Genomic DNA, 12,108 nt, shown 5'->3' on the forward strand with positions numbered 1-12,108 from the left:
GCAAGCTCAGCCCCATTTGGCGTCAACAAACATACTGCCTTGCACGTCCCCATGACACATTGTGATTCACTGACTCGAACTCTCTCTCCCCCCGACCAACTTTAGAGCACAGAGAGTGTGGTGGACTGTGAAAAGTGGGAGAAGACAGCTCCCTGGTGAGTCGTCTGTTATCGTCTCTTTGTCCTGGAATAGTCATACACGATGCGTCACTCCCTGACACTGCACACCCCTCACTGAATTCCCTCACAATACAATCTATGGCCAATGTTCTCACTGAGACTGCTGGCTGTTCATGGCTCCGTGTTTGGCCCATGATGAGCCAACGCCGGTATGATTCAGGACAATTGACACGTGTGGCAAGCAGCTCTTTTCAGTCCAGAAATGTACCCAGTTGGTTGCTGGTGAATTATTTACGTTAGCCAAGCAGAACATGGTGACCTAAAAGCTGGTGTAAAAGACGGTAATTAAAAGACTTAGAAGTGTCTTGCATGAGGGACAGTGAAGTTGGAAGATAAAAACGTGAGAGACAGACACCGGTGAGATGTTTTCCTATTTTATTTAAGCTTCAGACAGAACCTCACTGCGCAGTTTAATATTTCATATCATCTTTTTTTTTTCCCTACTGCAGCCTCTTCTGTGTCATTTCTCCAACTTGTTTTTCTACATTGTAAGCTCATACTCAGATGTGGCAGGAGAGCAGTGGATTCAGGATGCTCCTCATGAAAAATGCTCAAACTGCCTCTTGCTATTGGAGGATCTTTAAGAGGAACACAATTTGAAGGTTGCGCGTTCTGGCACAGCAAGGTCAGTAAACTTACCTACTGTAAAGCATAAAAACTGGTATGAAACTGATAAACCAGATGACAGCTTTCAGTCTAAACTTCATATCTGAGTGTTGATGTGCCCCCTCCCTCCCTTTGTTTCTTTATAAACGGTGCAATCAATCCTCGCTGCTTGGTTTTCACACCAGGAGGCTCGAAGTGGTCAAATTGTCATCAGTTTTGAGGGGGGAAAAACTATTTATGAAAAGGCGAGTGCTGTTTAATACGTAAAAGACCTCTTGCTTCATATGGTAATGAATTTCAAATGTCTTCCTCACTTCAGGAGCAAGAGGCTGCGGTGAGGGCCTTACAGCTGTTTCGTGGAGATAATTGATTTTGGAATAGGCCGACGAGAGCGCGGGCAGGCAGGGTTGTCGGTGCTCTACAGCGGGGTCCGAGCCAATTTCCGCAGGCCTCGTCCCTTTAATTACAGCAGCACTGGAGCGCAGGACACGGCAGCACTCTTCCCTGGGCAAATTAAACCCACTCACCACTCTTGCCTCTGCCCTCCCCCCTCTAGGCAGAGGCCTGATGAATTTTTCATGGCCCTGCCTCTCTCTTCGGGCCTACCGTTATGGCTGCCAGCAGTGCTGATGGTGCCGCTACCTCTGACCTCCCACAGTAGCTTTTCCCAAGGAAAGCGTTGTCACAAGTACAGCAAAAGAAACAGAGAAATGACAGAGTCGCAAAGTAATCTGAATGCCTTGACCATCACAAATCAGTCCTTGAAAGATCCTGCATATTGAAATGGTTCAACATAAATCAGAAATACTAATAGTCCTACAATTACATTTTGATTCAGCTTCCTTCTACATATGAAAATGTTCAATTTTCTCTGTCAAAAGTTATGATTGCAGCTCTGTTCACTGAGACTAGACAAGCACTTGTGTTCTTTAACAATGTCCGTACAAGCATCTTGCAAGTCTTGGGCTGATATCTACTTCTTTCAAATATCTATTTTCAATTTTGATCATTTTAATGCAATTTAAAAGTATTAATTTCTTCAATTAAAAAGAACTTAGTTACTGACCCCAAAACTTTTAAACAATAGTGTACACTGTCAACATAATATTAAGTAAATATTACAATAATGTTACAATACAATGCAATTTATTATTTTTGGCTTTAGTGCAAAAGACAAAATTTGGAAGACCCCTGATCTAAACTGAAAAAGCCATTGGGTTCCCATAAGGGATGTTACGATTCACTCAACTCATGATTCAATTTGATTCTCAATTTTTTTAACAAAATGAAATTGAAGAAATTATACAGTAAATGAAAAGATGTTGTTTTATTAGGCTTTTGCGGCACGTTTCTTTGTGAGATTGAAATATACGATACTAACAAAACATGCGGCATGAGTAGTTTGTAATCTAAATTGAACTTTATAATTTGGAAATTTGAAGTAAAAACAGAATGGTCTAACTAGTTTTGTGACTATATAAAACATCTAAAAAAAACAGTAGTTGAGCAGAATGAGATGCAGATTCACTCCCTTGACAGCAGGTTGCGCTTATGAAAAGCAGTAATACAGTGTTTCCTTGGTTACTGTTGTAAACAAAGCAGAGCTGCACTCATGAACACTAATTGTTCAGAGGCAAGATGAAAAGAACATACCACGTAAACTTTTCTAAAGATAGTCAGTTCAGACATGCATTCATATAAACTCCTACTCCAATTGTATCGCAATTTGTTTGACATTTCAACCCATTTGACTCATCACATAGGCCTATTTGAATTGATTTTCAACCGGCTCATGGTTAATTGTTACATCCCCAGTTCCCATTATAACACTTGGTCATTGTGATCTCCACATTATTTATATAATGAATAATTTCTTTCATGACAATAAGTCAGCACTTGTGTGACTCTCATTATAGCTTGACTTTTGGTGACTTCAGCGCTGCATTTCAACAAAGGACAGAGTATATATGAAAGCCTGCCGACCATGTTAAAAGAGGAAGATCAGAGAAAAAACATTCAGAGAGGCCTCAGTATACATAAGTAAAACACCATAATGATTATGTTAGCATTCCATATTCCATATTGATCTACACAGCATGCCTGGATCTGAAAATGAGGGGCTGAAGCCACAATCTCCATCCCAGGCTGTGTATATCACAGACCCCTTTTGTCCTGACTCTGCAGGCTTTAGTCTCGCTTCTGATAGTCCTCAGAGACCCCACAGTGAGGTATCAGAAGGATTACCACGTACGCTCTTAATCGGACGAGACTTCATGAGGAGGTCCTCAATAGAGGCCGGTCTTTACATTTTGTGGTCCTGTTTTGCAATGTGATGCATCATGTTCACTAAAGACATAATTTTAAGTCTGCTTCTTTGGTAGAATGGGGACGGGCCCTGACCTATCATTATTTCATGAGACCCGGGACAAGGCTGAACAACAGGGCTTGGGGTATTGGGGTGCGTTAGTCCTTAGCGCTCCAAAATCAGCTTGTCTGAAGAGTGCATTTCCATGTAGATCCAAGCGGTTTCCCTCAGCACTTCTACTGGCCTGCCCGACCTAAGCCCACCGTCCTCTCATCATCTTGAGGCTTCTCCAGGAATACACATTGAGCGTTTCAATACATATTTTAACAGAGTCTGGATGGTGAGTCTGAATCAAAGAGCTGGGTCTTGCATCTTTTCCTTGACAAACTAAATTGCGACTGAATTCGGACCTTTTGTGATTTATGAGACTGAAGGGGACGTTAATCAGCTTGCATAAGATTAATTACAAGCGATTATAGATTGAACGAGTGGTAAAGCACCACTTGTCTTAAATACTATAAAAAACATGTTTGCCGTTTGATTACAAGAAGTAGGCTAGAAGCACAAATTGAAGTGGGAGGAATTGGTAAGAGGAAGGAGGGGGCTGAGCTTTCAAAGAATTCATGCAGAGGGACTGCCTGCCGAGGTGGAATTGAATGTTTTCACCGTTTAGCAACTGTTTAGCATTTAATTTCACATGTGATGCCTAATGAGCCCAGCCCTTGCTCTGATCTGTTAGCCGAATTGAGAATGAATTGCACTCGTTCTCTCTCTCTGCTCGTCGTGATGCTGTTCTAGTCTGCTTTACGAGGAAGCTCACAGACAGCAAATACACTGTCCAACTTTCTTTTTTAAACCTACACGCTGACCTCTTGTGGAATTGCGCTTGTCGTGAAAGCGGAGACTGGTGTGTTGTGTCAGTCTTGAGCTCTGAGTATTAGCATGCGTGCTGGTTTTCCACCTGTGGAGTGGTTTATGAGTTCATCTCGATATGCACCCAGCACGTCGGGCAAATTATTGATTTAAAGCAACTATAAAGAAGCATGGACATATTCACTTTAACTGTATTTAATGGAGAGACAGCTAGATGCAGTGAATGTCATTAGCTCAGCTTTGTGAAACAGCTGGAAGCTATTTCAAATATTGTGCATTACTGAAGTCATCATGTAAACATCTCATCTTTAATCATGATGTGAATGGATTTAGTGCTTTGTGCAATATGACATCTGCTGCTAATATAATTTGGCATTAAATCTTGTCCAGCTGCTGTACCACCTCTGTAGGATGTGTTTCCCAGTTAGTGGCTGTTTTTCTTTATTGATATGGTAATTTATTTTCATTTTTTGTTACATCATTCATGAGCTCTGAGGTCATTCTTCACATTTAATTAGTCTCCATGTTGGCATTCCACTGCATACATCAATTATCCACCAGTTTTGTCTCGAATGCCTTGTCCAGTTATTCAGTCTCTCTCTGTGTCAATGTGTCTCTCTATTTTTCTCTATCCTTTTCTTTTTGAAAAATGCTCCAAGAGTTCCATCTTCATTATAAAAATCCAAAGGGTTCACACTCATCAAGACTTCATTGCTCTCTCAGAAATCACGGGAAAGAATTAACTATTTCAGAACAGATTGGCAATGGCAACCTATACTATTGAGATAGAGAAAAAAACATAGTACACATGGGATAGAATATTTCATATAAAAATTAAAATGTGATTATTTACTTATCATCAGAACCTTCTTACTATCATGTAACTATTCTGGCCATACATTTTCAAATTATAATGAAAGTACATGAGCACTTGGGGTTTAAAAATGGCACACACACACACACACACACACACACACACACAACCATAAAAGTATCATAAATGTGGTTCATTCTTGATTCAGTGATGTTATCTTCCAGCTCAGTTCAGTTCTCTTCCAATAGTGTCTGTGCAGTCAAGACAACAATGTTGCCAGAAATGCCAGAAACTAAGCAAGCCAAAGGCGATGGTGGCAAGGAACCAAAACTCCAATGACAAAAATTAAGGAAAAAAACTTGTAAAAGCCAGGCTCAGTCTGGGGGACCAGATCTCCTCTGGCCAGACGAAACCAGCATGGTGTGGTTTAAATCCAGGCTGCAACGCACATCAGATTGAGCAGAGGACTCATTTCATTCTCATATCACAAAATGGTCCGAACTGATCCGATTTGCAATGAAAACTCACAAATTAGGTGATTATCAGACAGTAATTCATTTAAATTTTGGTTTAAAATAATAATAATAATAAAAACTAAAATATGCTCATCACAAGGCTGGTGATTTCCCTTTATGACATGTTTCTGGTGCTTTACATCCTTTTGAAGCTTGATAGCTCTGGTCCTTTTTCAAACATTCACCTTTTTGTTCCATGTAAAAATAAAAGAAAGTCATACAGGTTTAAAAAGACATGAAAATGGGTAAAAGACAAACACACACATTTGTTTTTGTGAAAAGTGGGGACATCCCATAGGCGTAATGGTTTTTATACTGTACAAACTGTATATTCTATGGCCCTACACCAACCCTAACCCTCACAAAAAAAGTCATTCTGATGTAGTTTTTACTCTCTTTTGATATTTGCTAAACATGGTTTCATCAGATATCTACACAGCTTGCATGTGAAATTACCTAGATGACCTTCTACGTTGTGTGTGTGATTCACTGCACTTAGGATGAACTTTAAGGAAATTAAGGAATTCGGAAATGAGAGAAAGAGTGTGATTTGTAGAGAGACTGTGTGCTGCAGTGCAGGGACAGGCAGGCTCTTGGCTCTTACTCATGACTGAGCAATAAAGATGCCTGAAGCTTCAGTTTCAGGTGCAGGAAGAAAAAAAAACATATTGCATGACATTGCTTTTAGCCATTTAAGAAATGCACGCACAATGCTTCTTATTGGTGAAATCCATTGTCATATGGCCATTACCACTATTAAACAAATTATGCTCTGAACCTTGGCCACATGGATCAAGGTAAACTGCACAGTACCATTAAGCAGCTTGTCACAATGACAATACTGTTAAACTGGTTTATGGGCCACTGTTGCAGAAAATCTCACTTCAGACAGGATGAGCTTATGTTTCTAGTAGGTGGCCACAATTTACATTTGCAGTGGCCCGGCCAGGCTTTTTCAGGCTATAAAAGCATTTTTTACCAAAATAAGATTAGTCACTTCTGATGAGAGGTTTGGATTAATAGCTATGATTAATAGAATAGCTTTGACCAAGGAGGATTTATTCAATATCATTTTACCTCATTCTTGCTAAAACATTACATGCATGTGAGCCATATGCTACATGGATCAGTGTGCAATGACAATGGCAGATTAATCTCAGACTTACTGTAAAGGTGTTTTTTTTTTTTTTTTTCTTCGCTCAGTTCCAGTCTAACAGTTTCTGAGAAATAAAAAGCATTGTTGTCTTTCACAAAACTGTTTACTTTGTATAACAGTTTGCTTTTTGAGCCTTGTTTAACATGCTCATGTGCCTACAGTATTGTGCTTCAGACTAAAGGATTGGCTGGTAAAACAAACAGGGCAGATATAATTATATGCAATAAATATTTTAAAAATGAACTGATGAATATGGTTGGTGGCCGTAGACAGCTGTCCAACATGAATGATTAATTTAGTGCCCAGGTAATGTCTTCATATCCAGCTTAGCAAGTCACATTCAAACATTCAGATGGCTCAACATCTGTTCTGTAGAAGATTATTAACACACTGCGGACTTTAATTAAATATTCATGTGGTATCCAAAATATGCCATTCAAATAATTCCTGAAAATGTTGTTATTCCATTTAAAGCATATCTCATTCTCTTCAGCTTTAATACACAAATTGCATGTGCAAATTTTATGTATAATTTTAATTAAAAAAATTTAATTATTAGTATATTATTTTTACAATGTAAATTCTCTTACTCGTGCAAATCTTGCAAAATTATACAATTTGTGCGGCTTTCAAGAACCGTTAGTTGTCAGAGAACTGTATTAAGAATATTCAGCTCCTTTGATTGCATCTTTGGCTCACAAAACTGCCTCTACTGAAGTAAGACATCAAGAAATTAAAAGCAATCTTTACCTAAAGAGGCTGATTTTCATCTAAATGTGGATCAATTGTAATTGATATTATTAATAGTGTTTGAATGCAAATATTTTTTTCTTTGTTTAATCCTGTTTGTATGTTTAACTATAATGTTGGTCATCACAGGAATTTGGTGTCTGCAGATGATTCTAGACCGTCTGATTGACTCCTCCCGCTCCCGGTCAGAGCTGAAGCTTGTGAAGGTGAAGGCGACTTGTTGAATGAGGATACTGTGGATACACTTTCCATAAACAGCACTAATTTTTAACAAGTCCATCTGGAAGATTTACGTTTCGTGTTTATTCTGTAATTCTGTACCCGATTTTTATCCATGCCACACTGATAAGCTGCCTTAAACTTTACAGTGGATTATTAAGAGTTCTCCAGAGACGAAAATCCAAAAGTAATCTCAGATTAATTTTCTATCTTGTTATCTGTAACTTTAATCAACGGTTTTGACTGTCGATCTAATGCGTGACAGAAAGTGACTGTGTCATTTCAAGGTCATTTCAAAGATCAGCTGAGCAGCCTTAAATATATTGTGTGTATGTGTGAGTTAGTCAGCTTACAACTAATATATAGTTGTATAACAACCAATCAAATTCAAGTTTCAATAGGTCTATTTAATACTATATATATATATCTTAAGAACTCGTTGAAGCAGTAATAAATAAATGATGCATTAAAAGGTTAGTATTTTGTTTTATGTTGTAGCATTGCAGAACTGTAGTGATCATAATATCCTAAATTTAGACCTTTTGGTTTCTTGCAAATTTACAAAACGTGCTCCTTAAAGCGCTTTGGTTGATTTTTGTGCTCAGTTCGTTTTTAAATAGACGTTCATATTTGCAGTTAACAGGATATTCAACCAGTTAACTAATCAGGATGAACAAAGATGTCTCATTACTTGTCTACAGGGCGCGAGATTAGTGCTTTTGTTTGCAGTTATTAGTATGCCAACACCTGTAGCCTAGAAAAGATCATGTTTAAATCTTGCCTTGAAGCAATGCAGTTTTTGAAATCGTTCCAAAAGCATTTTATTATAGCAACGATTATTATTATTATTTTTCTAATACCCAATTAACCACTGATGATAAATCTGCAGACATGACCACCTTTTAACTATACGCATTAATCTTTAATGTAAGACAGTAGTGGTGTGCCCACTGGAGAGAAGGCCATTAAGCTCTAAGCCCCAGGATAAACAGACAATTAGGCCAAGTGAATTAACTTGTTTGTGGCATTAATTACACGTTTTGTGCAAACAAAAAGCCTTGTGAAAGAATGTTATTTGTCTACGACCTAACAAGCCGATCTTGTTTCCTACTGACATTTTACCTTGCATTTTAATTTGATAAAGAGGCGCATTAACTAATAATAATTATGCGGAATACGCATTATGTTGTAAGCTAATAAAAACGTGTATTTAAATGTTTTAAATGTATTTAAAAATGTCATTAAAAATTTCAGATTGAACAAAAGCTTAAATGCTTATGTAAAATAAATCAAATTCAAAAGTAAAACATGATTTAATTTTACAAATAAGTGCCATTGCTTTTGATGATCGTTTCCTATTAATTCAAATGTTATTTTGTCTTTTAGATGTAAAAAGATTTATGTAAAAGCCTTTTCAATCGGGGCGGGGGGGGGGGGTACATGTGCACTACAACTGTAAATAAATGTTAATATTTTTAATTAAAAAAATCTCAGTCTTTATACTTTAAGTGTTAGTTAAATAACGGTGCGTTATTTATCTGTTTACTAGCTGGGAAACTTTCACACCCACGCAAGGACGCATATTCGCAGTAATAGCAATTTTCCACCTATTAAACCTCCTACGGTGGAGTGAACTGGCGCACCATTCGCCTGCTTGAAAACATCCCGCAGAGACTGCCCAGTTCTGATTGGAGCGACGATAAACCTCTGCGCGCGAAGCAAATGTGGAGACGGGCAGCGCGCACTGGCTAATGACGGGCAAGCTTGACAGTGATTGGCAGGGCTGCCATGACAACTACAGCACGACACCAGGAAGACCAATAGAAAAGGGAAACAAAATGTTTCATCGTGGCACTCGAAGTTGATTAAGGGTAGATTTGACGCGCTCCGTGGCACTGCAGCAATAGCAGCGCAAACACGACGTCAGGTTTGCCGTCTTTTCCCGTCTGTTTATCTGTGTCCGGCGACTCCATGGTTTTCAGGTCTCCTTTAGAGCTATATCCCTCGCATCTTTTCCTGCCCAATTTCGCGGATCGCCCTCTGCTTCTAGCGGGCAGCGTCCCCAGAGCGAGATCCCCGGAGGACTTACCGATGTTTCAACTGCCCACCCTAAACTTCTCGGCGGAACAGGTGGCCAGCGTGTGTGAGACGCTGGAGGAAACCGGGGACATCGAGAGACTCGGACGTTTCCTTTGGTCCTTGCCCGTGGCACCCGGAGCCTGCGATGCCATCAACAAGCACGAGTCCATCCAGCGAGCCCGAGCGGTGGTCGCGTATCACACTGGAAGCTTCCGTGAATTGTACCACATCCTGGAAACCCACAAGTTCACCAAAGACTCTCATGGAAAGCTGCAAGCTATGTGGCTCGAAGCGCACTACCAAGAGGCAGAGAAGCTGCGCGGTCGTCCCCTCGGACCCGTTGATAAATACCGGGTCCGCAAGAAGTTCCCTATGCCACGAACCATCTGGGATGGCGAACAGAAAACGCACTGTTTCAAAGAACGGACTCGCGGCTTGTTGAGGGAGTGGTACCTACAGGATCCTTACCCCAATCCGAGCAAGAAACGGGAACTGGCACAAGCCACTGGACTGACTCCCACTCAAGTGGGCAATTGGTTTAAAAATCGAAGGCAAAGAGACAGAGCGGCAGCTGCCAAAAACAGGTCCGTTTAATGGGTTGAATCCGGGAAGGAAATAAGACGAATATTTGCGTAGATATAAATGCAATTTATAAACGTCAATAGACAGCAAATGCTGTCACACAATCTTGGTTGAAAGAAATCGAAGAAAATTACTTTATTTATTTTAAAAACCAACAAAGGCATTTTACTTTTGCAGTATAAATATTTCAAACAATTTCTTTAGTTTAAATTTTAAATTGAACTGTAGAAAACGTGTTATATTATTTAGTGTTTTAGAATGTAAAATAATGACTAAATGTGGAGTTCTTAGGAATAGGAAAATATGAGAATAATCATGACAGCACAACAGCAAAAATCAATTTGCGGTTTTGTAATGATAACTTGATTTTAAATTTCCCCCCAGTAACAATTGCATTTTTCACCTCCTTTGTGAATAAAAATAATGTAAAATATACATTTATTTGGCAGTGTATCTCCATATAGTTTTCTTTAATTGCAAAATAAAATTAACTGAAAATAAACATATATTTTTCATGTAATGTAAACTGATATAATCTAATCAAATATATGTCATTTAATATGGCTAGAGCTTATTATTTATAATTATTAATAGAAATAAATGTTTATGAAAAATGTAAGCTTACATATAAATATAAATATAAACATCCTTAGGGCGACACGTGTAACTAAATTGATTTTTACTTTTATTAGTGTGATCTCACATTTCACAAGAGTAAAATCAGATGTGTTATGATTAGAGACGCTGTAACCCGTCGAATTAGAACAATACCGTATGTGGTGTATGTATGGCTGAGTATTATATTGCGTAAATAATCTTATGTTCTAAATACTTGTGTTTTTAGGCTTCAGCACCACGGGTTGGGTCAAAGCGGCCTGCGCTCCATGTCGGAGTCCGGGTGCACGCCGCACAGCTCGGCCGAGTCCCCGTGCGCGGCCGCCAGCCCCACTACCAGCGTCTCCAGTATGAATGAACGAGGCGACGGTGGGACCATTCTCTCAGTTACTGACAGTGACTCTGATTTTGATGTATGATGCACCGTCAGTCAAATATGGAACATTTTTACTCAGCGAAAAAGGAACTTGTGAGAAATGTGGGTAACATGGGGCCGGCCATTTTGCCACCTTGTGTTCGACAAAAGGAGAAAAGCATGCTGTTTTTCCAGCGCTTCGACGGATCGACGCCCTTTCCTTTCATTTTCTAGGCCTACACGACCATATCGCATGTTCATTTGTGAATATTTTGCATTTTTAAAAAATATTTATGAAGTGGAGTCTGAGAAAGTAGAACTTGATGCTCAATTAAATGAGTGAACCGGAGAGACAATTTTGTTATTTTGTGTTTATCAGACAATCGTTGAAGTCAAAAGCACCTTTATTCTCCCTTCGTCTTTTACTCGACAACAGATGTTAATACTAATTTTATCGCGAGATTTATATTGAATTGTCCATGTCTGATTCTGAAGTTTACCTTAGGTCTATAGCTTGTCCAGATATGCTTGTATGATATCGCAATTTCGCCTCTCTCTCTCCTGCTAATTTCTTTATGTTGTGTTCATAAAGCGTGAGTAACTGTCTGTTAAGTGCTTGGAGATTTTAAGTGTATTAATTCTACTCGTTTTTATACTGTAAATGGGTTAATGGCGCTGAAAAAACAGTGTTATGGGTCACTTTTTATGCAAATAAATATAATTTAATATAATGACTATCAGAGTATTGTTTATTAAATGAGTTGGCATTGTGGCATTTTGGGGGGAAAAAAGGGGGAAAAAAAGAACAAATATATATTCTCCATTCTGTAGGCATCAGTTTCTTGTTAGTTTTTATTTTTATTTTAGGAGTGTCTTAATCACTTATGTTATTATAGTGTTAAACAGCAGTCGTTGTTACTGCTTTCGTTCTTTTATTTCTTTAGTTGTAAAAGTTCGTTCCATTTGACCTATTATTATTATTATTATTATTGCCAATGCACATGTATGTATTTCTTTTCCGTATTGATAATTGATGGAAATGTTTTATTCTTTAGGCAGA

At 38.7% G+C, this 12,108-nt stretch overlaps 1 protein-coding gene across 1 annotated transcript; it reads left to right on the top strand.

Moving 5' to 3' along the window:
* The first annotated feature begins 9,156 nt into the window (after positions 1-9,156).
* Positions 9,157-11,783, top strand: six3b (SIX homeobox 3b). Its single transcript, XM_052611481.1, has 2 exons — positions 9,157-10,080; positions 10,923-11,783. Exons 1-2 carry the CDS (start codon positions 9,389-9,391, stop codon positions 11,110-11,112), a joined length of 882 nt encoding a protein of 293 aa, XP_052467441.1. The 5' UTR covers positions 9,157-9,388; the 3' UTR covers positions 11,113-11,783.
* The last annotated feature ends 325 nt before the right edge of the window (positions 11,784-12,108 follow it).

This window comes from Carassius gibelio, chromosome A12, assembly GCF_023724105.1.
Source record: "Carassius gibelio isolate Cgi1373 ecotype wild population from Czech Republic chromosome A12, carGib1.2-hapl.c, whole genome shotgun sequence".
NCBI classification, from domain to species: Eukaryota; Metazoa; Chordata; class Actinopteri; order Cypriniformes; family Cyprinidae; genus Carassius; species Carassius gibelio.

Coding starts and splice junctions, on each gene's coding strand:
- six3b (XM_052611481.1), top strand. CDS start 9,389: ATGGTTTTCAGGTCTCCTTTAGAGCTATATCCCTCGCATCTTTTCCTG. Junction 10,081..10,922: donor GCGGCAGCTGCCAAAAACAG/GTCCGTTTAATG, acceptor TTGTGTTTTTAG/GCTTCAGCACCACGGGTTGG.